This window comes from Bos grunniens, chromosome 1 (assembly GCF_055505025.1).
Source record: "Bos grunniens cultivar Pamir isolate PY7600 chromosome 1, Bosgru_T2T1.0, whole genome shotgun sequence".
Lineage (NCBI taxonomy): Eukaryota > Metazoa > Chordata > Mammalia > Artiodactyla > Bovidae > Bos > Bos grunniens.
In genome coordinates this window covers 122,279,619-122,307,401 of record NC_141165.1, presented here as the reverse complement: position 1 = coordinate 122,307,401, position 27,783 = coordinate 122,279,619, and the positions used below count along the sequence as shown (strand labels likewise).

The 27,783-nt window shown below is 39.1% G+C and overlaps 2 protein-coding genes across 11 annotated transcripts in view; one reads left to right on the top strand and one right to left on the bottom strand.

Moving 5' to 3' along the window:
- VGLL3 (vestigial like family member 3) overlaps nt 1-9,258 on the bottom strand; it is a 49,974-nt gene extending 40,716 nt beyond the window's left edge. Inside the window, exon 1 of one of the 7 annotated variants that reach the window (XM_086321735.1) lies at nt 8,547-9,258. In XM_086321735.1, coding sequence (XP_086177861.1) covers nt 8,547-8,672 — 126 coding nt within the window. In that variant the 5' untranslated portion in view covers nt 8,673-9,258. Of the gene's footprint in view, nt 1-8,221; nt 8,520-8,546 lie in introns of those variants that run through there. The other 6 variants (XM_086321779.1, XM_086321744.1, XM_086321766.1 and 3 more) reach the window with 6 other exon arrangements.
- On the top strand, nt 8,852-26,622 carry LOC147380186 (uncharacterized). Of its 4 annotated transcripts, none has more exons than XM_086321802.1 (4): nt 8,852-9,473; nt 9,888-10,018; nt 20,560-20,687; nt 26,391-26,622. In XM_086321802.1, the coding sequence occupies exon 1, from the start codon at nt 8,852-8,854 to the stop codon at nt 9,452-9,454; it is 603 nt and encodes a 200-aa protein (XP_086177928.1). In that variant the 3' UTR covers nt 9,455-9,473; nt 9,888-10,018; nt 20,560-20,687; nt 26,391-26,622. The 4 variants fall into 4 exon arrangements, with proteins under 4 accessions (XP_086177928.1, XP_086177942.1, XP_086177951.1 ...); XM_086321816.1 differs by having other exon boundaries at nt 20,503-20,687; XM_086321825.1 differs by lacking the exons at nt 20,560-20,687; nt 26,391-26,622 and adding an exon at nt 14,735-15,961.
- The last annotated feature ends 1,161 nt before the right edge of the window (nt 26,623-27,783 follow it).

The following is a 27,783-nucleotide window of genomic DNA, read 5'->3' as shown; positions in this document are numbered from 1 at the left end:
TAGCATGATCTTTGTTCTTGAAAAGAATATACAAAATTCAAAACGTTGAAAATAAATCTCAAATCATCAGAACCTAGATAGATTTCCTGAATCCAGGCTGAAAGGCAATGTGGTTCATATTTTTCTTAAAATGCACTATCACTCCCTAAAAATAGCCCAGTCTGTCAGAAGTATTCATGCTTTTCTTACTAGACACTTAAGAACTGTTAACAAAAATAAGTCATCAGAAGGAATTTCAAAGACTACAAGTTGGGTTATTGAATGTACCCCTCATGGCAGAATAATAACAAGTTTTCTTCAGGTAAAATAACCCTCAGTTAGATGAAACAATGACTGAGCTAACAGCCACAAAGTTAGAATTAACTTTGAAAGACTTGAAAGCAGCAGTGTGAAGGAAGTCTGGCTAGGCAGTGCAAACCATACCAAACCACCTCACAGACTGCCATCAGGCACAACAGAGACAAACTCACACAGGAATGTGCCGGAGAAAGGATTTGTCTGACAAGAGAAAGGCTTCCATGTCAGGAGCCAAATACCACTAAGTCCCCAAGGCTTAAGCCTACAAATGCCAAATGATTACTGTGCGTATGTGGAAACTTTTTCCTAAGGAAACAAAAATATTTTAATGAATCACTGAATATTTGGAAATAACTTAAAAAAAAAATCTCTACTGACTTTCTTCTCTAAGGCAATGATTCTCTCATCCTGACAGACATGGTTAGGGCCTATAAGAAAGGACCACTAGCCTCTAGTCAATGTTTCAAAACTATAAATCCCATAAAGTAGTGCATTTCTCTTTGATCATATTTTTCTGAATTTACTTGAATAACAGATTTTTAAATCTATCTCAGAGAGACTTGATGTTTTGGCCCTTAGTCTATGTGGAGGAGGGGGAATCAGGTGGAGGGAGGTCAGGATAAGGATCAGGATAAGGAAGATAGTTCACAGAACTTTGATGTATTTTGTTTCACTAACTCTCACCGGTGCACAAATATTCAGTCTAAATAATTATTCTCAATTTATATATGCAAAAGCTGATTTATTTGGCCAGCATCTAACTAGTAAATGGCAGGGATGGGATTAGAACTTATTTCTATCTGACTAGAAAGCATCTGCCAAGAAAACAGATTAAAGAAAATGAGCCTCTATATAATATTTAATTGAATAAACAAACAGAAGCCCACAGGCAGCATGGTATCATATGCTAAGAAAAGTCAAAAGTTAGTTATAACATTTAAAAATTAGGAATGCAAATGTATCAAAATATGATTATTAAATAAAGCATTGTTTTTCAAAATATATGTATACCTAGAGGAACCTGCCCTTCTATATCTAGAAATATGTTGTCCCCTTAGCAAGTTAGAAACAAAATAAAGTTTTTCTGAAAATACTATTTTGGAAATATGAGCAGAGTCAATTTACAACATACATTCATACCTCAAGATTTGTTTGCTAGCTTTGTGTGTTTGTTTTTATTTTTCTTAACAGTGGGAGAAGCAAACCAAAAATAACACTGGCTCTTTATGAGCACACTTGCTGCTCAATGATTCTGGTCATTATCAAAAAATCAAACCCACCCCCTTAAAGGATGAACATATTCCAGTTTTGAAGATGTTCAAAAAAATGTGCCACAGGCTGAGAGAGAATTTCAAAATTTGCATTCCCAAAATGTTTTAAGCAATGATCACATCATGAGGGTATGTGTTCTCTCTCAAACAGACTGCTTTGAATGAAACAACATTTCTGACATATAAATTTCTGGTATGTTTGTATAATCCTATTACTAGATTTAGGGTATGATTTCACTTTTAAAAATTTATCTATTGTTCATGGAATTGTCAGTTAATTCCTACTTTGTGTCAGTCATTGTGCAAAGACTTGGAGCCACAAAAATGATAGTCAAAGCATTTGAGAGAGGGTTGTAAGGAAAACGATAAAGAGAACTTGAGGGTGCATCTACCTGGCTAATTGTCTAATTTCTCCAAGTAGCTAATATTCAAAAATTTTTATATGAGAAAATAAGACAGTAACACTGGGTAAATTACTAATTGCTTTTCTTGCTTCTAAGGAAGCCCAGATGGGAAGGGAACACAGCAGAAAGAAGAACTGGAATGGTTAAGGAGATTTGACCACAACTAGTCCATAAATCTGGGTAAAGAACCAAAACCTCTGGCCCTGAACTTCCTCTTCTGAAAATGAGGAATTTTGACTTGATTATCTCAGAGAGCTTGTACAATTCTCTATCCTAATAAGCAACATGCTGGAGCTCTAGACAAATTCACACTTAATTTTGTTTCGTACATTGGCTGCCTCTTCTGATTTTTCAGGATACTGGCCAAAAAAAACCTACAGATCAGTGAAGACTAATTCTTTTGCAGACGTAGGTCATCTAGCTCAATTCCTAGGAATTAGTTTGGGTAATTCCTTTAGCTGTCTTCACAGGAACTGGAAAGGAGGCATCCTTCGAATCCTCTCACCCTACCCACTAAGGACAAGTATTTCAGCACACTAAAATAATACAGTTTTAAGAGAAAAGGACACCTGTTCACTTCAGGCCTTTCTTCCTTTCCTTTTTTTTTTTTTTTTCTTCTTTACTAAAGTAGGAGACAAGTGAAAAATAGTTCAGTTACCCTAGTTTAGATCATACTTGTAAATTACTAGCATAAATCTGATATCTGCTGAAATATCTATAAATATGGCATTTATGACTTACTTCTAGCAGCAAATGTTTGTATCTAATGGTTCAAGGCATTCTTAGGGTCTTCCTAAATGAATAGCTGAAGTAGAAAACCAGCTGCTGAAAGAGGTGCTTTTTGAAAGATTCAGTGCAAAGTTTTGACCAAAATTACTTCCTTCACTGGTCTCTGCCAGAGTCGGGAAACTTAAGTATTAGAGAGCTTTGTTTCTTGAATGAAAATGTCTTTCCTAGAGATAATACCATAAATTGTTATATATTACTAGATTTATCAGTTTTGAGATTTCTTTTTAAAGCCAACTGGAAATAGGGCCTATGAGAATGAGATTCAAGTTAAGTGTCCAGGTTTTAGAACAGCAGTCACTTAACTTCTCAAATTCACTTTAGAATGTGACTTAAGCATTCCAAACATAATATTTTTTGTTTTGTTTTTGTTTTTTAATTTATTTATTTTTAATTGAAGGATAATGGCTTTACAATATTGTGTTGGTTTATGCCATACATCAATGTGAATCAGCCCATAGGTATACATTTTTGTCCCCTCCTCCAAGAACCTCCCTCCCACCTCCCACCTCCCACGCCATCACAGAGCCTGGGTCTTAGTTCCCTGAGTCATACAGCAGATTCCCACTGGCTATTTTACATATGGTGGTGTACACGTTTCCATGGTACTATCTCCATTCATTCCACCCTCTCCTTCCCCACTCCCTGTGACGGCACGTCTGTTCTCTATGTCTGCATCTCCATTGTTGCCCTGCAAATAGATTCATCAGTACCATCTTTCTAGATTCCATATATATGCTTTAATATACAATATTTGTTTTTCTTTTTCTGCCTTCACTCTGTATAATAGCTGAGCATAATATTTTTAGTCTTACTGAAAACCCCCTTTGCACAGAAAGATATAAGATAGAAATGTACATATTGCCGAATTGGGTCAGCACAACATCTCTTCTGTAGTTGCGAAAAGAGGTACCATGAAGGATCATTCTACCTCCTGATCACCCTCATTCCCTTTATCATCTCCTGGTCCTCTCCAACTCTGTGAGATGTGAGCCTCTACCAAGCACTAGGTAAAGAAGGACTTCCATGCATTGAGAGAAAATATCCTTAACTTAAATTTCCACAGAATGCTTCCTTGTCCTGGCATTTGGTTTTCTGGTGAATGAAGCCTTACTGCATGTGAATTTATGGCTTTCCAGCCTGCCTGTACTATCGGTATTGTAATCTCCATTTTGGTTGATTGCCAGAGACAACAGTTCAGTTTAGTTAGTTTAAAGTTTAATTTTCCTTCTGGCTTTGAATTTTCTGGCTGGAAAGTTATTGGGAGCATAAAGCTCTGAGGCACTTGAAACTTCTCAGTCTCTACAGTCAAGTTATTTTGTGTAGTATGGAATCAGAGAGGCTGTTCTTTCTCAAAGAAGTCCTGTATGGACTCTTACAAATCCACTTAAGTCCTTGCTTTCAGTTGCAAGAAAATTAGATCCTCCCACTTAAATAAGAGGCCTGTGTATTGAAACTATTTAGAATGTAATTATATGCTTTTCTCTTAATGAATCTAAACTTATGTTGGAATAGCAATGATATATAAGGTACCTAAAGCTGACTGTTAATACCACTTCCTGAATATTATTTTCAAATAAATACATGTTCATTTGCTAACTGATATTCTGCTTCATCAACAAAGGATGCAACATGGATAGCAAAAGTCATTAGCATTATACAAATGCTGCAAAAGGACTTCGGAATGCCTAAACTAAAAACGTACACTACCAAGGACTTGGAAAGAATTTCAAGCCCCAAGGCCAAAGAATCTACTGCGTATTAATCTTCTTTATCAAAAAGTTGATTTGGAGCACTAAAGACAAAAATAAGTCTATTGCACAATAGCAAGAAAAAAAAAGACAGGGGACCACATGGTATGGTGGAAAGATGCTATCCTAGGGAGCAGGGCATCCAGTGGTCCTAATTTTGTCACCCATTAGCTTTGAAATCTTTAGTCAGGTATTTCAGCCCTATAAACATGCATTTCTCCATCTGGAAAAGGAGGGGTTGAAGTGTGTGTTTTCCAGGGTTTTTTTCCCTAACAAACAGAATCTCGGAAAGATTTTTATGACCTAACCAAAGTGGCAGAGGCCAGAGAAAGAGCTTGAAAAATCCCTTACAAACTTATAACTGGAGTTCTGCCTCCCAAGACTTTTAATTCTCTTAAGTGGAAGCATGCATGTATAGTCACCCAGCTGTCACCCTGGAAGAGGGGAGATTAAATATACTCATATATGAAGCCCAAAGTGTGACTGTTAAAAACCCTTATGCACAATTAGTGAACAAGGGCTATTCTCCTCTGTTTTCACTGCCTCGTCTATGAACTACCCAGTTCTGAAAGCTCTGCTTTAAGTATCTCCCTAATGTTAACATTATGAAAGAATGGGGGGAGGGGGAGGGAGATTTTAGACAACCGCAGATTGCCCGCATTTAAGATGAGGAATCCAGTGTATGAAGGGAATTTATGATTTCACATTATTTCCCTCAATTTTTCCTGACACATATCTTGAGTTTTTGTTTTTTATTTTTTCCATTTTTCCTACTGTCACTACTAGGATAGAAGGACATTCCTTTCTGTACATGTTCTGCAGTGTCATCATGCCTTTGGAGCATGTGCTGAGAGACGGGGTCAAGAGTTCTCCTGAGGAGATAGTAGGGGCTGATACTTTCGACCTAGGAAGAAATGGTGGGCACAGGGACCAGAGAGCTTAGCAGCCCTCAACAAATCCTGGCTCTAGAAACCACACTAAAATGTATTCACAGCCATGCAGTTTCTAGGAAGTAACGTCAAGGACTATAAAATTGACTCTACAGGTATATTTACATAAGGTGCTAACCTATTACCCACCAACAATGTATAGTATGTTCAAATAAAAAAAATAAAACTTAAGATTTCAAACATACTCTGTGCTTTTAGGGGAAAAGCTGAGAGTACATGTGTCTGGAGTATGAAGTTCTACTATTTCAAAAAGAATTTTCTGCTATATAATCATACATTAAAAGGAAAATATACTTAAGTTTAAAATCCAGTGTAACAAACCATTATGGCATAATAATTTACAAGGACTTCAGAGCTACATGGCTTTGAGGGAAAAATCACAAAGATACACTACAATAATTGGATATACAGAAGTGACAGCAAAACTTTAATGCTATCTTTTCTAACCTTTTCTAAATGATGTTTAAACTTTGTCACTCTATCACTTTTTCTGCTTCTTGGCCTCAACAAATCAATTTTTTTAATGTAGTAGGGCTTGTAGCTCTTATTTTTGTCTTTCATGCAAGATGCTACTAGGGGTCACTTTCCATGTGCAGAGAAAACAATCTTCATGGATAATAATGATAAAAACTTATGGAATGCAAAAACAACCAAAATATGTATTCTCAGATGACTATGTTGAGGACAAGTCAATATTAGTCCCACTTCACCCACACACCACATAGTCTAAAAATGTTGTCAGCTTGATAACAATTTCCTGATTTAATCTTTTTTCCAACAGAAAATATAGGTCATCAAAATAAACTCCTGACAGTAAAAGAACAGGAGTTACACTACTATCTTTTATTTTGCTAGCCAGTTATAGTCAAATAGTTTCTTTACTCCACAAAACAAAATAATCTCAAACAAGCCAATGCAGTAAAAGCAACATAAAAATTTCAAGCACACTTCTCAACAAAGTTCTTAAGCTCAACTCAGCCTAATGCCTACTTAAACAATATCTACAGAAGCCCAAAGGGTAGCAGAAATTACTATTTACTAATATATGATACTCATCAAGGTAGACATTTCAAGTGAAAAAGAAAGCTTATTTTTTGATTTGTTGATGGTCTTAGCAAAAGAATGCAATTTGGGAACTGAGTTCCGGGGCTACTGCAAAAGTTGGATAAGACATCGGAGTCATTTTTTATTAAAAACTATATTTCATGATTAGTTATTTACAATTTTTCTGGTACCAAACTTTATTTTCTAGCTCAAAAAATTATTCCAATTCTAACCCTCACTAAATATTCATATTTTAATGCAACTATTTCCACAACTCTAGAAAATAAAATCTTACTTAAAAGTAATCTGCTAAAGTTAATTTTGATGGGGAAAAATACCTTTATGAATGCTTAGTAAAGTTTGAGTTTATTGCTCATCTATGTTCCAATTGATAACTGAAGGCCTCTACAGTGTCTGCAATGGAAGAAAGGAAAGAAGAGGGTGGTTCATCTGAAACAGAGTGTTCATAAAACACACAAAACAGATATCCAATGTCTCTTTGCATCCCTTGCCTGACTTGGATTTAAATGGTTTTCTCCATTACCTATATCTTTTATATTAAAGCCAAAGAATGTAAACAAAGAGCCTAACCAAAATGTTTTAACCTATTACCCTTGACCACAAATTACAAAGCTTTCCCATTCCCCTCCCTAAGAGTAATCTTGCTTTTAAATGCTGAAACTGATGAATATTAAAAAAAAAAAAAAAGCCACGGAGTGAGGCTCCTTCCTCTTTTGCCCTAGTTGTCCTGGTTAAGCTCATACTGTTCACCAGATGAATCTAGAGTATGTACCCTTCCAGAATCAGCTGAATTTCAGTCCCTAAATTATAAACAGAAGTTATCATTTCTTTCCAAAGAGTAGCACAATAAATCTAGTAAAGAGACAGAAGTAGAGGAAATATTTTAAACGACCAGGTTAATTAAAGAGCCAAACCCTAAAGACCACAATAAAACACAGGGTTTTTAAGAAACTAAAAAACAAAAAACAAAAAATCAATAAACACTGTGGATGTTATTATTAAAAGCACACCTAGATCCCTGATAGGTATCTCCACCTCAGAGTATATAAATAGCATTTTTTTAAGTCTCACCAAACCAACCCAGCCTAACTCCCAGAGTCTGAGGACCCTACTTTGGTACACCCTGGCCACGTGCTCACGTATGTGCTTTATGTAGGCTGACTAACCCTTGACACTCTGTGGCATCCAGAAAGGAACATCCAGGGATACCAAGTGCTAAATTCCCCCAAACCCTATTCTCCCTTCTAAAGGAACGCTATCATCTCCCTAGTTCCTGAACCCTTCTTATCTAACAGCATTCAGTCACTCTTGGCATGGTGGAGATACAGCATCCAGTGATCCAAGGTTACTTCTTGGCTTGGGAAAGGAGAGGGTTCTGTCCAATAGACTGAACCATAGCACCTCTGTGCTTTGATGGAATTAAAAATAGATGAGGGATTTGGGGATCAATACTTGCCCCCTAAGTCACAGTATGGAAGAAGACAGACTTTACAGAGAACTTCTAATATAATTTGACGAATATCACGCTAGACCCAAGTTCCACCAAAAAAGTCCCAGAACAGACATTCCGTGGGCTCACTATCCGGATAGCCTTCCCTGTGTCAGTGACACATTTCATCCTCTTAATCAAGAAAACCCTAGTACACTCCACCTTTTCAAAGGAAACAAGATACTTGGTTTAAAGGAAGTTTACTCACATATTCTTAAAACAGGTGCCCTTGGTGAGCTTCAAAGAACTGAGCCCTAAGAGCTAGGGTGGCTATGACCACAGCTCACTGAAGCCCCCAGCCAGGTAACTTCTCACTTGGAATCCCCACCCGTCGGCCACCTGGCTGCTCGTCCTTCCCGAAACTCTGCTCTGCTCTTCTCTTCCGATGGCTTTCTGTTCAAGGGCGCTCCCGCAACTCTCAGAGCATCCTCCGCGCCACCCATCCCAGAGGGACGTCGTCGCGGGAGCCCCAGACCGATACTCTCCGTGCCCCTCGCCCCCGCCCCCGGCAGGCTGCCCGGTCGGTGACTCACCTGCTGGCCAGGTTGGGGCGCCGGGTGGTAACAGGCTGTGGGGCAGGTTGCAGCTGCCACGGGGTTGGGCAGATACTGGGGCGCTCCATACGGCTGGGGGTGATACATCACCTCCGCACAACTCATGGCAGCCGGGGCAGCGGCGGCCCCGGGGCTGCGGCCGCGGCTTTATGAGCTGGAGCGACGGGCTCCGCCGCCGCCTCTGTCGCAGCTCCAGCTGCTACTGCGGCCAAGACGGGTCCTCGGCGGCCGCGGGCTCCGCGCGCCGCTCCGGCTCGGGAGGAGTTGGCAGTTAGCGGGGGCCCATGCGCGGGCACCCTCATCTTCAGCCCCTCTGGGTGTCCCCTGGCCTGCGCTTATATAGCGACTCGGGGACGCAATGGCCCGCCGCGCGGCGGGGACATGACAGTGCGGGGTTCTGGCGCCCACCGCCGCGCCAGCCGCTGCGGAGCGCCGGCCGGGGTTGGGCAGACCTGGGGAGCCGGGCTCTGGTTTGCATATACACAATGCACGCCCGGGGCTCGTCCTATCACCGGCGCTCCCGGCTGGGCGAGGACCAGGAGGCGGGGGCAATGGGAGGGAGCTGGCCGGGAAGGAGAGGGAGCGCTCTCCTCTCCGGGTCTGACGCGGAGCTCGGCGAAGTTCCTCCAACTCGGCCGGTGGCGGGCCGGTCGCCCAGCAGGGGGACCCCGGGGAGGACCGGCCGCGGATTGGAGCGAAGTTGGAAGCCCTCTCCGCCTCCCGGCAGTGGGGTGATGGTGGGAGGGAATGGTATGCGAGAGGCTCCACGCCCTTACAAAAGCTCCGCGGATTCCCAGCCCATCTCCTGTCACCTGGCCGCCGGGGCGAGGGCTTCCCAGCACCGAGATTTTACAGGGAACACCAACGTAGAGGCCGAGGCTAAATGAAGGCCAAGTGTACTGAGAGGTAAAACAAAGCAGGCGCAAAATGAAGTGGGATTAGCTCCTACATTAAATATAACCATAAGTGCTAACTTCCTTGCAAGAGCGCACATGCCAAGAATGCAGCCCGGTTCTCTACAATCTCCGCTTTAAGTTTACACCTTCACGGTATGACCTCCTGTGGGATGTCAACCTCTTCTGGCCTTTTCAACCTGGTTTCCATAAAATAACAAACAGTGACACGCGATTAAACCTACATCCAGCTGTTGTTTAAAGATTTATTTGCAAGTGGTTTACAATCTTCTCCAATATAATTGTATTTCAATATAATCAAGTAAAGTAGAAAAGAATTATACTTACTTTGTAAAGAAGCAAAGTCTCTGACCGAGTATATCCCTCCCTCTATATGTAACACAGAACAATCTCTTTTTGTTTGCAGAAACTAGCCTTTGAGAAGTTAATCTGGATGTCAACTGTACTGATGTTCCGGACAGATGTGGCCCCCTAAAATTCCCATGCTGAAGCCTAACGCCCAATGAGACTGTATTTGGAGACACAGTCTATCAGGAGGTAATTAAGGTTAATAAAGGTCATGAACACAAGGTCCTAATCTAGGATTGATGTGTTTGTAAGAAGAGGAAGAGATACCAGAGGGCTGTCTGCTTTGGCAGGCTTGTAACACCTAGTGAGAAGCAAGTCAGGATAAGAAGCCTCACCAGAAACTAACTCTGAGGGTACTTTAATCTTAAATTTTTAGCCTCCAAAACTGTGACAAAATAATTTCTATGTTTAAGCCACACAGTCTGTGATGTTTTGTTATGGAGGCCCTAGCAGACTAATACACATGTATAGTACTAACATACTGTTTACATTATTAATTTTTATAATATTATAAATATAAATGTGTGTATGGTTATATATAACTAGCCAGACACACAAATATATAAACACATGTACCCTCACACATGCCCTCCCTCATACACTCAAATATACAAACTGTAGTGACTGGATAGGAACTGTTAGCTACTCATAGTAGCTCCTATTCACTTGCTCATTCTCTGATTACTTGAAAATTAAGAATATATTTATTAAGGGCTTTCATCACTTAGACATTGTGCTTTCTGTAACAGAGGATATATTCCTATCTGTTGTTGTTCTTCAGTTGCCTAGTCATGTCTGACTCTTTGCAGCCCCATGGACTGCAGCACGCCAGGTCCCTGTCCCTCACCATCTCCAGGAGTTTGCCCAAGTTCATGTCCATTGCATCAGTGATACCAACCAAACATCTCATCCTCTGTTCCCTTCTTCTTCTTCTGCCTTCAGTCTTTCCCAGCATCAGGGTCTTTTCCAATGAATCAGCTGTTGACATCAGGTGACTGAAAGATTGGAGCTTGAGCATCAGTCCATCCAGTGAGTATTCAGGGCTGATTTCCTTTAAGATTGTCTGGTTTGATCTGCCTGCTGTCCAAGGGACTCTCAAGAGTCTTCTCCAGCACGACAGTTCAAAAACACCAATTCTTTGGTGCTCTGCCTTCTTTATGGTCTACCTTTCACAATCATATGTGACTAGTTGAAAGACTATATGGACCTTGATCAGCAAAGTGATGTCTTTCCTTTTTAACATACTGTCCAGGTTTGTCATAGCTTTCCTGCCAATAAGCAATCATCTTCTAGTATCATGGCTGCTGTCACCATCTGCAGTGATTTTAGAGCCCAAGGAAATCTGTCACTGCTTCCACCTTTCCTCTTTCTATTTTCCATGAAATATAAGGTCCCTATAGTCAATACTATGGTCTTTCCAGTAGTTACGTATGGATGTGAGAGTTGGATCATAAAGAAGGCTGAACACCAAAGAAGTAATCCTTTTGAACTGTGTTGTTGGAGAAGACTCTTGAGAGTTCCTTGGACTGCAAGGAGATCAAACCAGTCAATCCCAAAGGAAATCTATCCTGAATATTCATTGGAAGGACTGATGCTGAAGCTGAAGCTCCAATACTTTGGCCACCTGATGCAAAGAGCCAATTCACTGGAAAAGACCCTGATGCTGGGAAAAATTGAAGGAAGGAGGAGAAGGGACAACAGAAGGGGACAACAGAAGATGAGATGGTTGGATGGCATCACCTACTCAATGATATGAATTTGTACAATCTCTGGGAGACAGTGAAGGACAGAAGCCTGATGGGATGCAGTCCATGGGGGTTGCAAAGACTTGGACATGACTGAGTGACTGAAAGACAGAAACAATTTGCCATGAGGTGATGGGGCTGGATGCCATGATCTCAGTTTTTTTTTTAATGTTTAGTGTTAAGACAGCGTTTTCACTCTCCTTCTTCACCTTCATCAACAGGTTCTTTGGCGTCATCCACATATCTGAGGCTGTTGGCAATATTTCTCTTGGCAATCTTGATTCTAGCTTATAAGTGTTCTAGCCAGGCCTTTCTCATGATGTGGTCTGTGTATAAGTTAGATAAATAGGGTGGCAATAAGTAAGACATATACAAATTTATTTAAAATACTTATTACTGCTTTTTCTCAAGTTGAAAACCACTGGTCATACCAATCTTCTCTGTTTCAAATTTCATCTTTTCAGTCCAGATGGCTCCATACAGATCTTCTGTAGGACCTCAGTCATAATAGCACTAATATTGTCCCCATAGCCCTGACCTGATCTTCCTCTTTTGATCTCCATTTCAGGTATTGAAACTCCCATCCTAGTTGCTGAGCTGGAAATCTGGGTATCATCCAACATCACAGCCTCCACATATGGTCTTGGAGTCCATTTCATCCCCATTTATACCTTTCTACTGACTCTCTCCCCTAATCTCTTTATCTCTGCTGCTATGATTCTTAGTTCACTGGGAGATCTCTCACCCAGAATCCTGCAAGAGGCACCTACCTGATTTCCAGGCCCCAGGTTCAAATCTCTTCTGATCCATTTGTCCATTCTCTTCCGTTCCAGTCACTGCAAATCCAACAAAGTAATGATGCTTGCCCTTCTTTTTAAAAAAATTTCCCCAGCAGCTCTTGACAGTCTACAGTCCCAACTCTTTAACATTCAGATTTTGGCTCTTACCTATGTCACCATCTCCTGCAACTGTCCATTCAGCCATCTGAATTGAGACCTCCCTTTCTAGGAAGAAGTATAGTCACTTAACACTTCTAACTTTATCTTCAGATAATATATCTAAAACTGATTATTTTTGTACAATTATATGTGCGATATGTCTCCTCCACTAGAGTATTGCTGAATCATATATATCTTGTATATCTAACATTTAGGAGGTTTTCAGGTTCTATTTGTTGACTTAGAAAATAAAGGCAGAACTAGCTCGAACATGTTCATGCTCCAATTTCTGCATCTTCCTTGTGTCCCGTAGAGCCTCTGTTTAGTATGTTGCAAATATTTAATGTACGACTAAGACATAGTTCTTGGACACTAATGTCATAGGCTCAAAAGTCTGGAGGTGTTTGGCAAAATTTTCTATGATGCAATATATATGTTTTGGTGCCTTTCTTCCTCCCTATCCTGCACTGATAGAAGAAAATGAAGATAAATTATGCCCAGACAGAGAGGTAGGATAATTCCTATTAAGGAAAGCTAAGTTGGAGTCCTTGTAGGAAAGAAGATATGTCTGACTTCCCCTAGGTAGAAGTTTAGGGTTTTAGAATAGAAAAGAATAAAAAAGATCACCTAGTTTACAACATCTTTTAAAGATAAGCAAACAAGTGATCTAAAGCAAGAGAATTCCAGAAAAGCATCTACTTGTGCTTCATTGACTATGCTAAAGCTTTTGTGTGGATCACAACAAACTGTGGAAAATTCTTCAAGAGATGGAAATACCAAACCACCTTACCTGCCTCTTGAGAAACCTGTATGCAGGACAAGAAGCAACAGTTAGAACCAGACATGGAACAACAGACTGGTTCAAAATTGGGAAAGGAGTGCATCAAGACTGTATATTGTCTTCCTGCTTATTTAACTTATATGCAGAGTACATCATGCAAAATGCTGGACTAGGTGAAGCACAAGCTGGAATCAAGATTGCTGGGAGAAATATCAATAATCTCAGATATGCAGAGGACCCCATCCTTATGGCAGAAAGCAAAGAAAAACTAAAAAGCCTCTTGATGAAAGTGAAAGAGGAGAGTGAAAATGCTGGTTTAAAACCTAATATTCAAAGAAAGATTCTGTCATCTAGTCACTTCACTTCATGGTAAATAGATGGGGAAACAGTGAGAGACTTTATTTTCTTGGGCTCCAAAATCACTGCAGATGATGACTGCAGTCATGACATTAAAAGATACTTGCGTCTTGGAAGAAAAGCTATGACCAACCTAGACAGCATATTAAAAAGCAGAGACATTACTTTGCCAACAAAGGTCCGTCTAGCCAAAGCTATGGTTTTTCCAGTAGGCATGTATGGGTATGACAGTTGGACCACAAAGAAGGCTGAATGCCAAAGAATTGATATTTCTGAACTGTGATGTTGGAAACGACTATTGAGAGTCCCTTGGACTGCAAAGAGATCAAACCAGTCAATCCTAAAGGAAATCCATCCTGAATATTCATCAGAAGGACTGATGCTAATCTGAAATTCTAATTCTTTGGCTACCTGATGGGAAGAGCCTCCTCATTAGAAAAGACCCTGATGCTGGGAAAGATTGAAGGCAGATAGAAGAGGGGGACAGAGGATGAGATGGCTGGATGGCATCACCTACTCAATGGACATGAGTTTGAGCAAGCTCTGAGAGATGGTGAAGGACAGGGAAGCCTGATGTGCTGCAGTCCATGGAGTCACAAAGAGTGACAGGAAATGGAGGCAGAACTAAAATCAAAGTGTCCCAGTCTCTGGACTCTTAGTTCAGTTTTCTACCACCCACAATAATATATATAAACAAACACATGCACACACACACACACACACACATGCATATATATATATATATATATATATTTACATGCACACATATATATGTGGGTGTGCATACGTGTACATATTCATTAGTGCATATAAGCAGAGGTTCTAGATGAGATCATCTTTTGGTGAACCCAGAGTTGTGAAAAAGGAGTGGGTTGGGGGGAATGTAGGCTGATTGCATTTGACAGTAGTGAGTCATCCAAACCAGAGATTTCAATCTGACCAATGATGTACTCATTTTCATATCTGTCATGCAGAGGTGTCACAATTATTTGGAATAACATAGTAATAGGATGGAATTTGATGATTTATTTCTGAGTTCAGGTTTCTCAAAAATTACTCATTTATCTTTATTTTCTTCTTTCAGTCTGCCCCACTCCTCTTCTGGTTGAGTGATGTGAAATTCAAGCCTATCTGATGTTTATCCTCCTACTGTTTTATATCCCAGCCACTGTGGCTCTAATAGAATACTTGTATGTGTGTATGCTCAGTTGTATGTGACTCTTTGTAACCCCATGGACGTAGCCCCGCCAGGCTCCTCTGTCTATGGAACTTTCCAAGCAAGAATATTGGAGCAGATTGCCATTTCCTACTCCAGAGGATCCTCCCAACCCAGTGAATGAAGCCACATCTCTTGTGTCTCCTGCATTGGCAGGCATGTTCTTTACCACTGCACCAGCTGGAAAACCACCAATAGAATACTTAGGTGGCCTTTAATGTTTCCAACTCTCTGAGTCAGGGATTTACAGTCACTGTATTTTTGGCACCACCCACCAAATTTCCCAGAATATTTCCAAATTTTCCAGCTGGAATTTAATGAGGTGAACCCTGCAAACCAGTTTCTTTTGGAGGGGTAACTTGAAGTGGATCTCCCCAATACCTCTTGGGATAAAATAGGGCAAAGCGGGGGCTGCCTTTTGTTTTAGAAGGATGACAGCTAGGCTTGTCTTTAGCTTAGAGTCTTAGTGTGAGAAAACAAATGAGATCTGCAGTGCACGTGTTAGATGGCTCAGCATGTGTATCCAAACATTCTTCCTAGGGTATAAAGAGTTGATTCTTGGCCAGCCCTCTGGCCTCAGCTGAGCCCACTGATAATGCATCCTGCTCTGGGAAGTATGGCTCTGAGGAAGTAGACTTGGTTCATCTACTCACGAAGCTGTCAACTCTTGAGTACAAAAACATAGGTGTTCTAGGCAGAATAATTCCTATGGATATGTTTATCTTATACAGCAAAAGAGAGTTAAGATTGCAGTGGAATTTAGCCTACTAATGAATGGATTTTAAGATAGAAAAATTATCCCAGGTTATATGAGTGAGCCCAGTGTAAGTAATAACAAGGGTCTTTTTAAGAGGGTAGGCAGGAGGCAGAAGAGTCAGTGTCCTATTGACAGGAAGTGAGAAAGACTCTCCAGGCCATCTCTGACCTGGAAGATGGAAAAGGAACATGAACCAAGAAGTACATGGCCTCTAAAAGCTGGAAAAAGCATGAAGTAGGCTCCCCCAGGGTCTCTAGAAGAAATGCAATCCTGCCAACCACACCAGTTTGAACTTCAGACCCCCAGAACTATAAGACAATAAATTTGCATTGCTTTAAGTCACTGAGTTTGCGGTGATCTGTTACAGCAGCAGTAGGAAACTAATCACCAGTGTAATGGGGGGCAGGGGAGGCTAGAAGAGAGGACTTCGGTGGGCATGTCCCCTTTGCCCTACAGTTGCCTTTGAGGAGAGGCATGATAGGAGAGGAACCAGTGAGGCTCTCTAAATCTCAGGGGCCAAGGAGGGACTCTAGTTGTCTGGACCAAAAGGTGATGCTGATAATACTAGTAGAATAGACATAAAAACAGAAGATCAAAAGTCCCATGTAAAACAGTTAAACCACTTACGCAGTTGTCATCTTAGATCACCTGCCTTCAGGGTACTCTCTTCAGTGCCCAGCAACTTCACTGTGTTCCTCTGGCATGCTGACCCACATCTTATTATAACTACTGTCTCCTATCTTATCCACCATTACCAACCCTCAAAAATCCACTTTCTCCTTTTCTATTCACTCTTCCACCCATATACAATCGTATTTCTGCCTCATCACCCCACCAAAGTTTATTAATGTCACCAGTAATGATCATGTTAACAATTCTAACTTTATGTCTTTAACTTCATCCTAATTGATGCTTTGTAAATTTTGACACTATGGATTAATCCCTCCTTAAATTTACCTCTTCTCTTGACATCCTACCATTATGCCCTTCTTTGATAATCTGCCTTCTTATATTTTGGCTATTCTTTCTCAGTCTCCTTCAGTAAATGTTCCTCTACTTAAACTCAAAATATCGAGTTTTTTAGTTTTTTTTTCTGGGCTTTTTTTCCTCTTATTACTCTATCCCCTCATCCATCTTCAAATCACCTCTATATGCAAGTTACTTACAAAAATTAGCATCTAGCCCAGAGCCCAAGACTCATGGAATAGAAATATATCTTACACGGTTCTTAAAGCTCAATATTCAGAAAACTAAGATCATGGCATCTGGTCCCATCACTTCATGGTGAATAGATGGGGAAACACTGGAAACAGAGGCTGACTTTTTTTCTGCTCCAAAATCACTGCAGATGGTGACTGCAGCCATGAAATTAAAAGACAGTTACGCCTTGGAAGGAAAGTTATGACCAACCTAGACAACATATTAAAAAGCAAAGAAATTGCTTTGCCAACAAAGGTCTATCTAGTCAAAGCTATGGTTTTTTCAGTGGTCATGTATGAATGTGAGAGTCGGACTATAAAGAAAGCTGAGCACCGAAGAATTGATGCTTTTGAACTATGCTGTTGGAGAAGATTCTTGAGAGTCCCTTGGACTGCAAGGAGATCCAACCCTTCCATCCTAAAGGAAATCAGTTCAATGGAAGGACGGATGTTGAAGCTGAAACTCCAATACTTTGGCCTTCTGATGAGAAGAACTGACTCATCTGAAAAGACCCTAATGCTGGGAAAGATTGAAGGTGGGAGGAGAGGGTGATGACAGAGGATGAGATGGTTGGATGACATCACTGACCCAATGGACATGAGTTTGGGTAAACTCTAGGAGTTGGTGATGGACAGGGAGGCCTGGCATGCTGCAGTCCATGGGGTCGCAAAGAGTCAGACATGACTGAGTGACTGAACTGAACTGAAAGTCAATAAATAAAGCAAGTGAAACTATGCATGGCCCAAATTATTATTGAAAATTTCTTCAAACCCCTGCAAAATCACATATACTGTGTCTCAGAAAGTTCAACAGACAATTTAACCTCCAGCATTGAAAAATTTGCCTTTTCTTCAGTTGACCACCAGATGAAAAATTGATCCATGTTTAGGAACCATGTCGTTTTAAAAAATACATAAACCAATCTTTAAATGCTAATATCATACTCAGATTAAGATATATATTATATATATATATATATATATATGGTTAGGGTTTATATATATATATATATATATAAGGGAAAGTGAAAGTGTTTCCCACTCTTTGTTACCCCATGGACTGTAGCTTGCCAGGCTCCTCTGTCCATGGGATTTTCCAGGCAAGAACACTGGAGTGGGTTGCCATTTCCTCCTCCAGGGGATTTCCCGACCTAAGGATTGAACCTGGGTCTCTCGCTTTGCAGGCAGATTCTTTACAGTCCTAGACATCAGGGAAGCCAAGTAGGAATTTAGACCAACTCAAGGAATAATAATAAAGGATTCATGTCTCCCATCTGACTCTTAATCCAGCTAGCTCTACTAAGTTTTAACTCACTGGTGAATATAATGCTTTTTTTATCATGAATTCTCTCTTCCCTTCTTTCTCTTTCTCTCTGTGTTTCTTTCTCTCTGCCTCTGCAAGCTAACCTGTACCATTTCTACCCATCTCCTCCTATCCACTCTGCAATTTTGTTCTAGCACATGTCATCCTACCACTTGCTTCCGTCCAATGAGCCCTCTCCCTAAGTCTTTGCAAGCACCCTTTCCTTGGAAAAAATTTCCCCCCACTTGGCCTACTTACCATCTAGAGCTTAGATTAAACATGCTTCCTCAAAGACATTTTTCAATTTAAAGTGCACCCCCATTCTGCCCCCACTATTCTCTCCAATAACAGCCTGCTCACATCCCCTTCCTAGTATTTATCCTATTTTCATATATAGGCTTTTTTAACCCCCTCTTTTTTTTCCTGTCTTCTCACTATGATCCATGAAGAAATAAAATATATATGTTTTATTCATGCATGCATGCTAAGTCACTTCAGTTGTGTCTGACTGTGCGACCTATAGACTATAGCCTGCCAGGTTCCTCTGTCCAGGGGGATTCTCCAGGCAAGAGAACTGGAGTGGGTTGGCATGCCCTCCCCAGGGGATCTTCCCAACTGAGGGATCAAACCCACTTCCCTTACCTCTGTTGTCTTGGCAGAAGGGTTCTTTACCACTAGCACCACCTGGGAAGCCCATGTTTCATTCATATTCACTACTATATCACACTTAATGAAATCATGATTGTATGCTTTATGAAAGGATAATTTCGTTTGAGGTTCAATATTGTCACAGTTACAGGGATAGGCTTTGTTTAGCAGTAGATGTTTCACCACCCAAAATATACGTTATAGAATTGTTAGATGATGTAAAGCATGTGCTTTATGAGAAGATGAATAATGTAGTAGGTTTATATGGATCAATATTTTTGCGTCTTCATGGGGAAGATGATGAAAAAGGGAACTCACATTTTATGAGCACCTGCAATGAACCAGGCATTTATGCTAAGATTCTTTTTCTCTTACTCATTTAATTTTCACAAAAATCCCATGAATTAGATAGTGTTACCATTTTAGATATGAAAAAGGTAAAGGTCAGAAAAATTAAATAGCTTAAAGATTACCCAGCTGGTGAGTGCCTAGTCAGGATTTGACCCCAGGTCTGATTCCAAAACACATGTTTTTTAAAAAATTATCATCATACCATACTTTATATAAAAATTAATGAGCACTAAGTCTGACAAAATGGTCTATATTTATATTTAACTTTATGTGTTTGTGTTGTGAGAGAGATAAAAAGATAGATAAAAGAATTAATAAGGCTCACAGAAATTTCCTTCATCAATTATTTGTCTAATGGGTCAATTTAATTAAAATTTCCTGCTGAACCTGAGTTTCTGGCTTTAAGAACTGGTTTGGAAAGACGTGGGTAGGGAGCTCCTGAAAGTTCTGAAGTGCATGTTAAAAATTAATTGCTAGGGATTAAAGAAGTAGCTTCAAAATTTCCTCCTTCGGTAGAATTGAGAAGCTTTTTTTTTTTTTTTTTTCCTGAAAGTCCTATTAATTTTTAGCTTCTATTTGGTTCTTTTCATAATCTATTAAAAGCAGTATCAGATTTGTGGTTACCAGAGGTTGGGGTGGGGCTAGGTGGGATTAGATAAAGGTAGTCAAAAAGTATAACCTTCCAGTTATAAGTAAGTACTAGCGATGTAATGTGCAACAATGTAGAGATAATTGACATTATATCTGAAAGCTGTTAAGAGAGTAAATCCTCTAAGAGTTCTCATCACAAGGAAAATACTTTTTTAAATTTCTTTAGTGTATTTATATGAGATGATGAGTGTTCACGAAACCTACCATAGTAATCATTTCACGATGTACATAAGTCATATTACATATTACACTTTAAATTTATACAGTTTTTAAACATTTTTTAAATTGAAGTATCTTTCATTTACAATGTTGTGTTAGTTTCAGTTGTATAGCAAGGCGATTCAGTTATTCCCAGGTGGCACCAGTGGGAAAGACCCTGCCTCCCAATGCAGGAGACGTAAGGGATGAGTGTTTGATCTCTGGATCAGGAAGAACCCCTCAAGGAGGAACTGGCAATCCATTCTAGTATTCTTTCCTGGAGAATCCCATGGACAGAGGAGCCTGGCAGTCTACAGTCCGGGGGTTGCAAAAATTTGGACACAATCCTAGAAATTAACACCTCCCCTTTGGTAACCATAAGTTTTTTCCTACGTCTGCGAGCCTATTTTTTCATGTATAAGTGATATCATATGACATTTGCCTTTGTTTGACTTACTTCACTTAGTATGAGCATCTCTCAGTCTATTCATGTTGCTGCAAATGGCATTATTTCATATTTTTTTTACAGCTGAGTGATATTCCCTTATGCATATGTACCACATCTCCTTTATTTATCTGTCAATAGTTACTTGGATAGCTTCCATATATTGGCTATTGCAAAACGTGCTGCGATGAACATTGGATTACATGTCCCTTTTCAAATTAGAGTTTTCTCTGGATATACACCCAGGAATGGGACTTCAGAATCACATGGTAAGTCTGTTTTTGTTCTTTTAAGGAAACTTCATAACTGTTTTCCATGGTGGCTGCACTAATTTACATTCCCACCAGCAATGTAGAAGGATTTCTTTTTCTAAAAACATTTACAGATTTATGTCAATTTTATTTCAATAAAACTAGAGAAGAAAATCGAATAACCTTTGATATTACCAGAAATGTGGCCTTAGTTGTAGGAAATGGAGACTTTGAAGAGAATACAGCAGAGTGGCCAGAGTAGGCAGGTGGTCAGGACAGCAAGTCTTGTAGGGGACAGTGATCAGGAAAGTCACCAGCTGCCTGAGCTCCTTACCAAGTGAGCAGGGGCTGGCTGTGCTGTGGGGTGACTGGTAAATCAGTGTCACAAAGAGCCTTCAGATACTTACATGAAGAATGAAAAGAGCACAAGCCTTAGCTCCAGACAAAAGTCTGAACTTCAGTTTTCTTATGTCTAAATGGAGATAGTTATATTTATAGGACTTGTGTGAGGATTAATAAATAAAATATATAAAGCTCATAGGGGAGAAATCAACTCATGCTGAACTTCAAAATGTTAGCTTATTTCCCTGTCACAAACCTTCCTCAGCAAGTTGTGAAACAGACAAACTACAGAGCAACTAAATACTTAAAAAAAATAATTTGTGGGTCCTTTTAAGAGTTCTGATCTAAAAATGCACAAGCCAACCAGCCAGGCCTGTGAATCCATGGACAATCTAGGGCACAGGACATACAAGAGTTGTGCACGGCACATGCCTGTTGTGTTTTGCATTATTCTATTCTCTCCAGCCTGGTGAGATTTAATGGCTAAGCTTATAAGAGTCAGCATGTTCTCTCTGCAGATTGTTTTAAAAACATCCATGCAAGAATTTCTTAGGCAGGGTTTCTTACAGAGATATTATTTGTACTCTGATTCAAGATGGTATTTTTTTTTCCTGATGACTTTAAACATCTAATAAAGTGCCACTTCTCTGTCTTATTTACTTCTCTTATGATGTGTTTAGGTCAGAGCACACAGTGCTCGTTACAAGTTGAAGCTCTCATGTAAAGACTCCAAGGATGAAGTTTCATCTACTTACAATTTAATAATGAGTCTATTTTCAGTCCTTCTAGTTTTGTTTGTTTAATAAAAATGAGACTTTATCTCCAGTGAATCCAGCAGGGACATACAGCAAATGGCATCATCACCTGCTTCACCAATTTCTCACTCACTGGAGGTTCATTGAAACTCTTTGTACCTCTGTTTACTACTAGAATGCAGTTTTGAAACAGTCAGCAGGCTCCCTGTGTAAAGTTTGTTGAGATTATTTTTCCTCTAGTAACTTTGGCTGGAATTGTAAGATTTTATAGTACTACTTATTTATATACTTAAATAGAGATTTAATAATAAAGGAATCCAAGTTGGGAACAGTGAGATAAGATGAACAGATACCAAGACACTTCTTAGCCTGCATTAACAAGTCAGCAAAGAGCATGTACTTCACCATGAAAGGATCATTTGTCCTCATAGAAGCTAATGGCAGACCATTAGTTCAATGTGTACCTTGAGTTGGTTGTTTTTTTGCTAGTTTTGCTGGTAGTAATGGCTGATGTGGACTAATCTAACTGCATTCTCTCTGTCAGCTTGTGACAAGTGGAATATATTCACATGAAGTCTGGCCTGGTGTGGGTGCAGTTCTGTCCTTGGAATGGAACAAAGCTAAATAGGCCAGGAGGGACTAAAGCCTTGATCTTGGCGTCATTAACACTGTGTTCTAACCCACCAGACTAACAAGCCACAGACAAAGACCAATTAGACTAATAAATCACAGCAGCCAGCATAATCTGGTTTGAATTTATTTCTCATTTTTAATACATTAGTTTTATAATTTGATTTAAATATTTTAGGATAAATGAAGCCAAAAGCCCATGTTGCTGTCATTCAGAGGAGAGAAGGCAGAGAGGAAACATGATGCCTTGCGCCTCCCCACAACCCCTTGGCTATGGGCTGTGCTCTCACTGACACAAGAGGTGTCGGCCTGGAACACGAGGGCAAATCATGATTTTTATAGGTAATTTATGTGTATAAGCACAAAAGAGGCTTTGTATTTAAGGAAAACATTTTGGACCCTGTTGAAGGCCAATAGCTTTTATGAAACAAACAAACAAAAAAATGACTCCTCTGTTTGGCTGCTAGTTTTTTGCCAGATTTTCATGCATTGTGTTTGTTCCACACCTACAAAGGTATGCACGCATTTAAAGTCCTTAGAGTAATTTAGCTGCATCCCAGCTGCCCACTTTGTTCTTACTGTATAAATAGGTCATACTGGAAAGGATATTTTAATGTTTAACGTTATTATCCCTGTGGCTATAGATGCCTGGAATATATTCAAAATCCCACCTACTTCATAGGCATCACTTCTTCTAGGTAGTGTATCTTAACGTTTGAAAATTAACTTTCTTTATACCATTATAATTTGTATTGCCTGCACCTTATATTTGGTGACTTGATTGCATACAGTTATTATTTTTATTGTTCTTTATTTTGATCTGATCGTTTCAGTTATCATAATTGCCTCCATCATGAAAAGATTCAAAAAACAAATTCTATGATGGAGGAGGTAGAGTTGGATATTTCTTGGGTGTTTCCTACAGCACCAAAAGTCCGTACGCTGTGACTCTGCTTAGATAAATTTGAATTGAATGACTCTCTGTCATCAGTGAATGTTGTGGATTGTTAATCTATAAATGGTCTTGCTTTGGTCTCTTTAAACATCAAACAGGAAGAACACAAATGCAAAGGACTTTTTGTATGAATATTAGAAAATATACCTTTAATTATTTTTAGCTTAATTTTCATATTTTGTTTGGAATAATATAAAAATGTTTGGTTGATGAGTAATACTTTTGAAAATCCTTTTTTTCATTTTCTACGGATTTTAATGTAAGCAATCTCTTTAGTATAATACAACTATGTTACAACTGAAAAATACAGTGTCCACTGAGATTTCAGGAGATGTATATCATCTCCAGTTATTATAAATTATAGTAGCTCATCCTTTATATATTAGTGTCCAGAGAGATTGCAAAGTCAAGTCCATCCTGATGGTATAGTTATGGGTGGACTTCCTGAAGTTATCTAATCATAACAGAAACTTGATCAAGAAAGGGGAATTAAGAAATAATGATAACAGTAATAGAAATAACACCAATAATAATCATAGTTAACCTTTACATAGTGTCTGCTATGTGTCTGGCAGGTCTTAAATGCTTTACATTTACTTTTAGCAACTCATCTAATCCTCACAATAGATATGGAAATCAAATATCATGTGATTAAATGATCACCCAAACAATCTGTCTCAAAGAGGGTTTTGTAGAAAGTTGATGTGCAACTTTGGCAGTTCTGAATAAATTTACCCATTCTATCATAGGAAACCACAGTCTCTAGTCTACAACTTTTTCTTGTGATTGAACAGACATCTTTCATCTCGGATGTCTGCAGTGATGTTCTGTGTTCTCGACAGTAGTGGTATTATTCACCAGAGGGACAAAAGCATGAACGATAACCTGTCCTCTGTGTATACCACCTTCCTGGAATCTTGAGGGGATACGGATGCACTCAAACCATCTAAATAAAATAGTACCTCTGCTGTCTTAATACTGGTCCAGTTTATTTTTTACTTATAGTATCCAAATATACATTTTATTCTTTCTTAAAAGTGGATAACTGAAATAATAGCATATCAGCTGCCAACTTTGTGGGATTAAAACCCATAAATTCTCAAGGACTGAACTATTTGTTTATACTTTCCCTGGAAGTACACCATGTTCTTTATGAATAATAAATATTTTTAAAAATCTAAAAGTAATTTCAGAGCATTTGATAATCAGGTCATGACATAATCAGCTTCAGATAGGCTACAAATATGAGGAGCTCGATATGAACAGATGGGAGAGATAAAGCTGTTCTAAGTCAATATAAGACACAATATTGAATATTGTTAGTTTCAGCTCAGGAACTATGCAAAACCTCATCATTAACTTCAGCATTGCTTCTCCAAGTGTGGTCTATAGTTCAACAGGTTCATTATCATCTGAAAGCTTGTTAGAAGTAGGAAACCTCAGGCTGCATCCCAAACCTACTGAATCTGAAACTGTGCTGTGACGAGATCTTCCAGGTGGTTTCTATGCATGTTAAATTCAAGAAGCACTAAACTGGAGTGTTTTTCTATATCCAATATCAAAGTGTAACATCAAATCACATATGTTAAATTTAGCCTAATTTTAAGACCACAGTCACCTGGTAGAAATAGGCTAATGGTGATAAATTCATGACAGTTTATATACTATAAAATCATATTCTAGGCACTTACCTCATTTCATACACTCATTCTGCCCATGAGAAAGTCATAATACATACCTGTTTTTTATGATAAAACTGTTGCTAAGAGAGAAATTCTCATGGGGCCAAATACCTAGAGAAGGTGACTTCATTCAACCTAGACCTTCTAAAGCAAAATCCAGTACCTGTCCATTTACAACAAACCATCTATGGTTGTCAAAATATTTTAAGTTATGTCCTTAGAAATGCAAAAGAGTTGGCCGTATCTTTCTAAGATATGACATATTTCCTGTTATAACTCTGAGTCTTCCTAAAGGTAGACAAGTTAATCCTAGATATAAGTTCACTTAGGTATAAGTGAACTCGTTACTTCAGAAATTTTTCAACTTTTCCTGGATGTATTCAATGATTCCAGGTTTACACTGGACATTTCAGATTGTTCCTGTTTACTCCTGCCTGAAATATTAGGCTATTGAAGGTGGAGTGTGGCAGGGGCAGGACAGCAATGCATCTGTGGCCCTAGGCCATGCACGGGAGCTTGCAGTTGCCTGGAGTTCTCAAGCCTGACACCCCACCTCGCCATCTGAAGGATGTTGCCTCTCTCAGCATGCCGGAGAGAGGGCAGAGGCCTGGGAAATTCTGTCTTTTCCAATTTCACTTATGACTGACTTCTGTTTTTCCTCCTCCCTTTTCTAGAACTGACTTTAAAGGTGAGGGTGGAGGGGAGTGGACAGAGTGCCTGAAACCTGCTCTCCTATGCCTTTACCAGTGTCTAATGCTCTAGCTTCTTCTACATTTCCCTATTTCTTCTAGCCTGGAGAGTTCTTATCTCATCAAAGTCAGGAAAAACTTGATCATCAAGTATTCTTGCATGGTTCTTATCAAAATTTAGAAGTTAAGAATTTGATATATTTGTTGTCCAGTTTCCATAGCTACCACTCCTCGAGGCAATGCCCACCTGAAGTCTAGTGACCTAAAGGGAGGAGAGGTGAACAGGTAAAATGAAATAAGATAGGCCAGCATCTGCTAATACTGAAAAATATTATCCCTTCTGGCATCCCATAATTCTCATGAGATAATAGGAAAGACTAGAGGCATTGGCCTTTCTAATCTCTCTGACAAAAATCTGAATATATTGAGATGTATTCCATTCTCAGTGATATTCTTTGAATGCTATGGACTACCTAATAGATGGCCATAGAAAAATAATCAAAATGGTAAAGTAGTTGAGGATGATTTCATGTAAGGCCTGATTATGGAAACTGTGAAAATTGAGGCTAGAAAAAGTAGAGACCAAAGGAAATAAATATTATAATATCTGTCATATCATGTGAAAAGAATAAATTTTCATTGCTGTTGTTGTTCTGTTTTGTTCCAAGGAAGAAACTGGAATCAATGAGTTCAGTTTAAGAAATGAAAGTTGAGTTCAAATTAAGTACACTGGAGACAACATGGTCATTTTCATTTTATCCCTGGTTGGAACAACATTACAGAAGAGCCCCAATTTCTGATTTATCTCATGAAAGAGAAAGCCTCTAGGAAGGTGAGCTTCCTAATTTATATTGAATGATGGTATTAGAATAGAAATAAATTTTTTATTATGCAATGCCATTCAATACTATGTTGTGCTTTTTATATTATCACAATGTAATACAGTAAGGAAGCTTGACTATTACAGTAAGGAAGAACTTCCAAAAATGACATTCAACAAAGGACCGGATTTCCCATGCAAAGGCACCTATCCTATTACGGAAATTGGAAAGAAGTAAAAAGAACACATTTATTAATAAATATATTCATAAGTCACATATTTATTAATAATATATGCAATATACTATACTATATGCCAGTTATTCTAATATGCAGTGAAGAAAAAGTAGTAGGCAAGACTGGCATAAACTCCTGACAGCTAGTAGTTTTGATTAGATAATTATCCTGCTTCTAAGGTTTTTAGTGTCAATTCAATAAATTAATAGATTAATACCAAGTTTACCCTACTGTACAACATTCCTATAACATTTAGCTATCCTCAATTTTCCTACACTCACAAGAATGTATGTACATTTTTGTGTTTATTCAGCCATGTTATATACTTCTGATAATTTACCTAATGATTGTCAGCAATTGTGAAAAATCTGAAATTTTATCCAACTTGCAAGTTAACAAGTTAACTTGGATGCTAGGAGAAGTCAAACAGGTCCTGGATCAGAAATAAAAGATTATTCACATTAATGGCTATATCTAAATATCAACATTTGGCCTGATTGTCTGAGACCCCAGTTATTACACGGAGGAATAACAGGATCTAGGTGACATGTGTACGTAAAATGGGTTGCAGTAAAGGAATCTCAAATTTAGAAAGTGTCAGTCTTTCAGAACTGGCTTCAAGCAAATCTGCCCACATTTTGTCCCAGAGAGAGAGGCATTATTATTATTATTATTATTATTTTTAATGGTGGAAAACAAGCCAAAGCTCTCTTCCCTGGGGGAAGACACTATCTTTATCTTCCAAGGTTGTTCTCCATATAAACATCCCTGAGAAGATAATCAGGACAAAAGGCTGTCAGTGCTTCTGCTCATAAGCCATGCAGAAACTCGAGGGCCATAGTGAACTGTCTTTTGATGAAGATACCCACTTTGATACAGGCTGCCATGAACCACAACTAAGCCCATCCTTTTCATCACCATACCTGCAATTCCTAGCAGAGCGCCTGGGGCAGAGTAAAAGGAGCTAACACTTCTGAGGTATGCCAGGACTTTTAAAATGCTGCA

Excerpts from the sequence above, each read along its gene's own strand:
- LOC147380186 (XM_086321802.1), top strand. The coding sequence starts at position 8,852 with ATGCGCGGGCACCCTCATCTTCAGCCCCTCTGGGTGTCCCCTGGCCTG.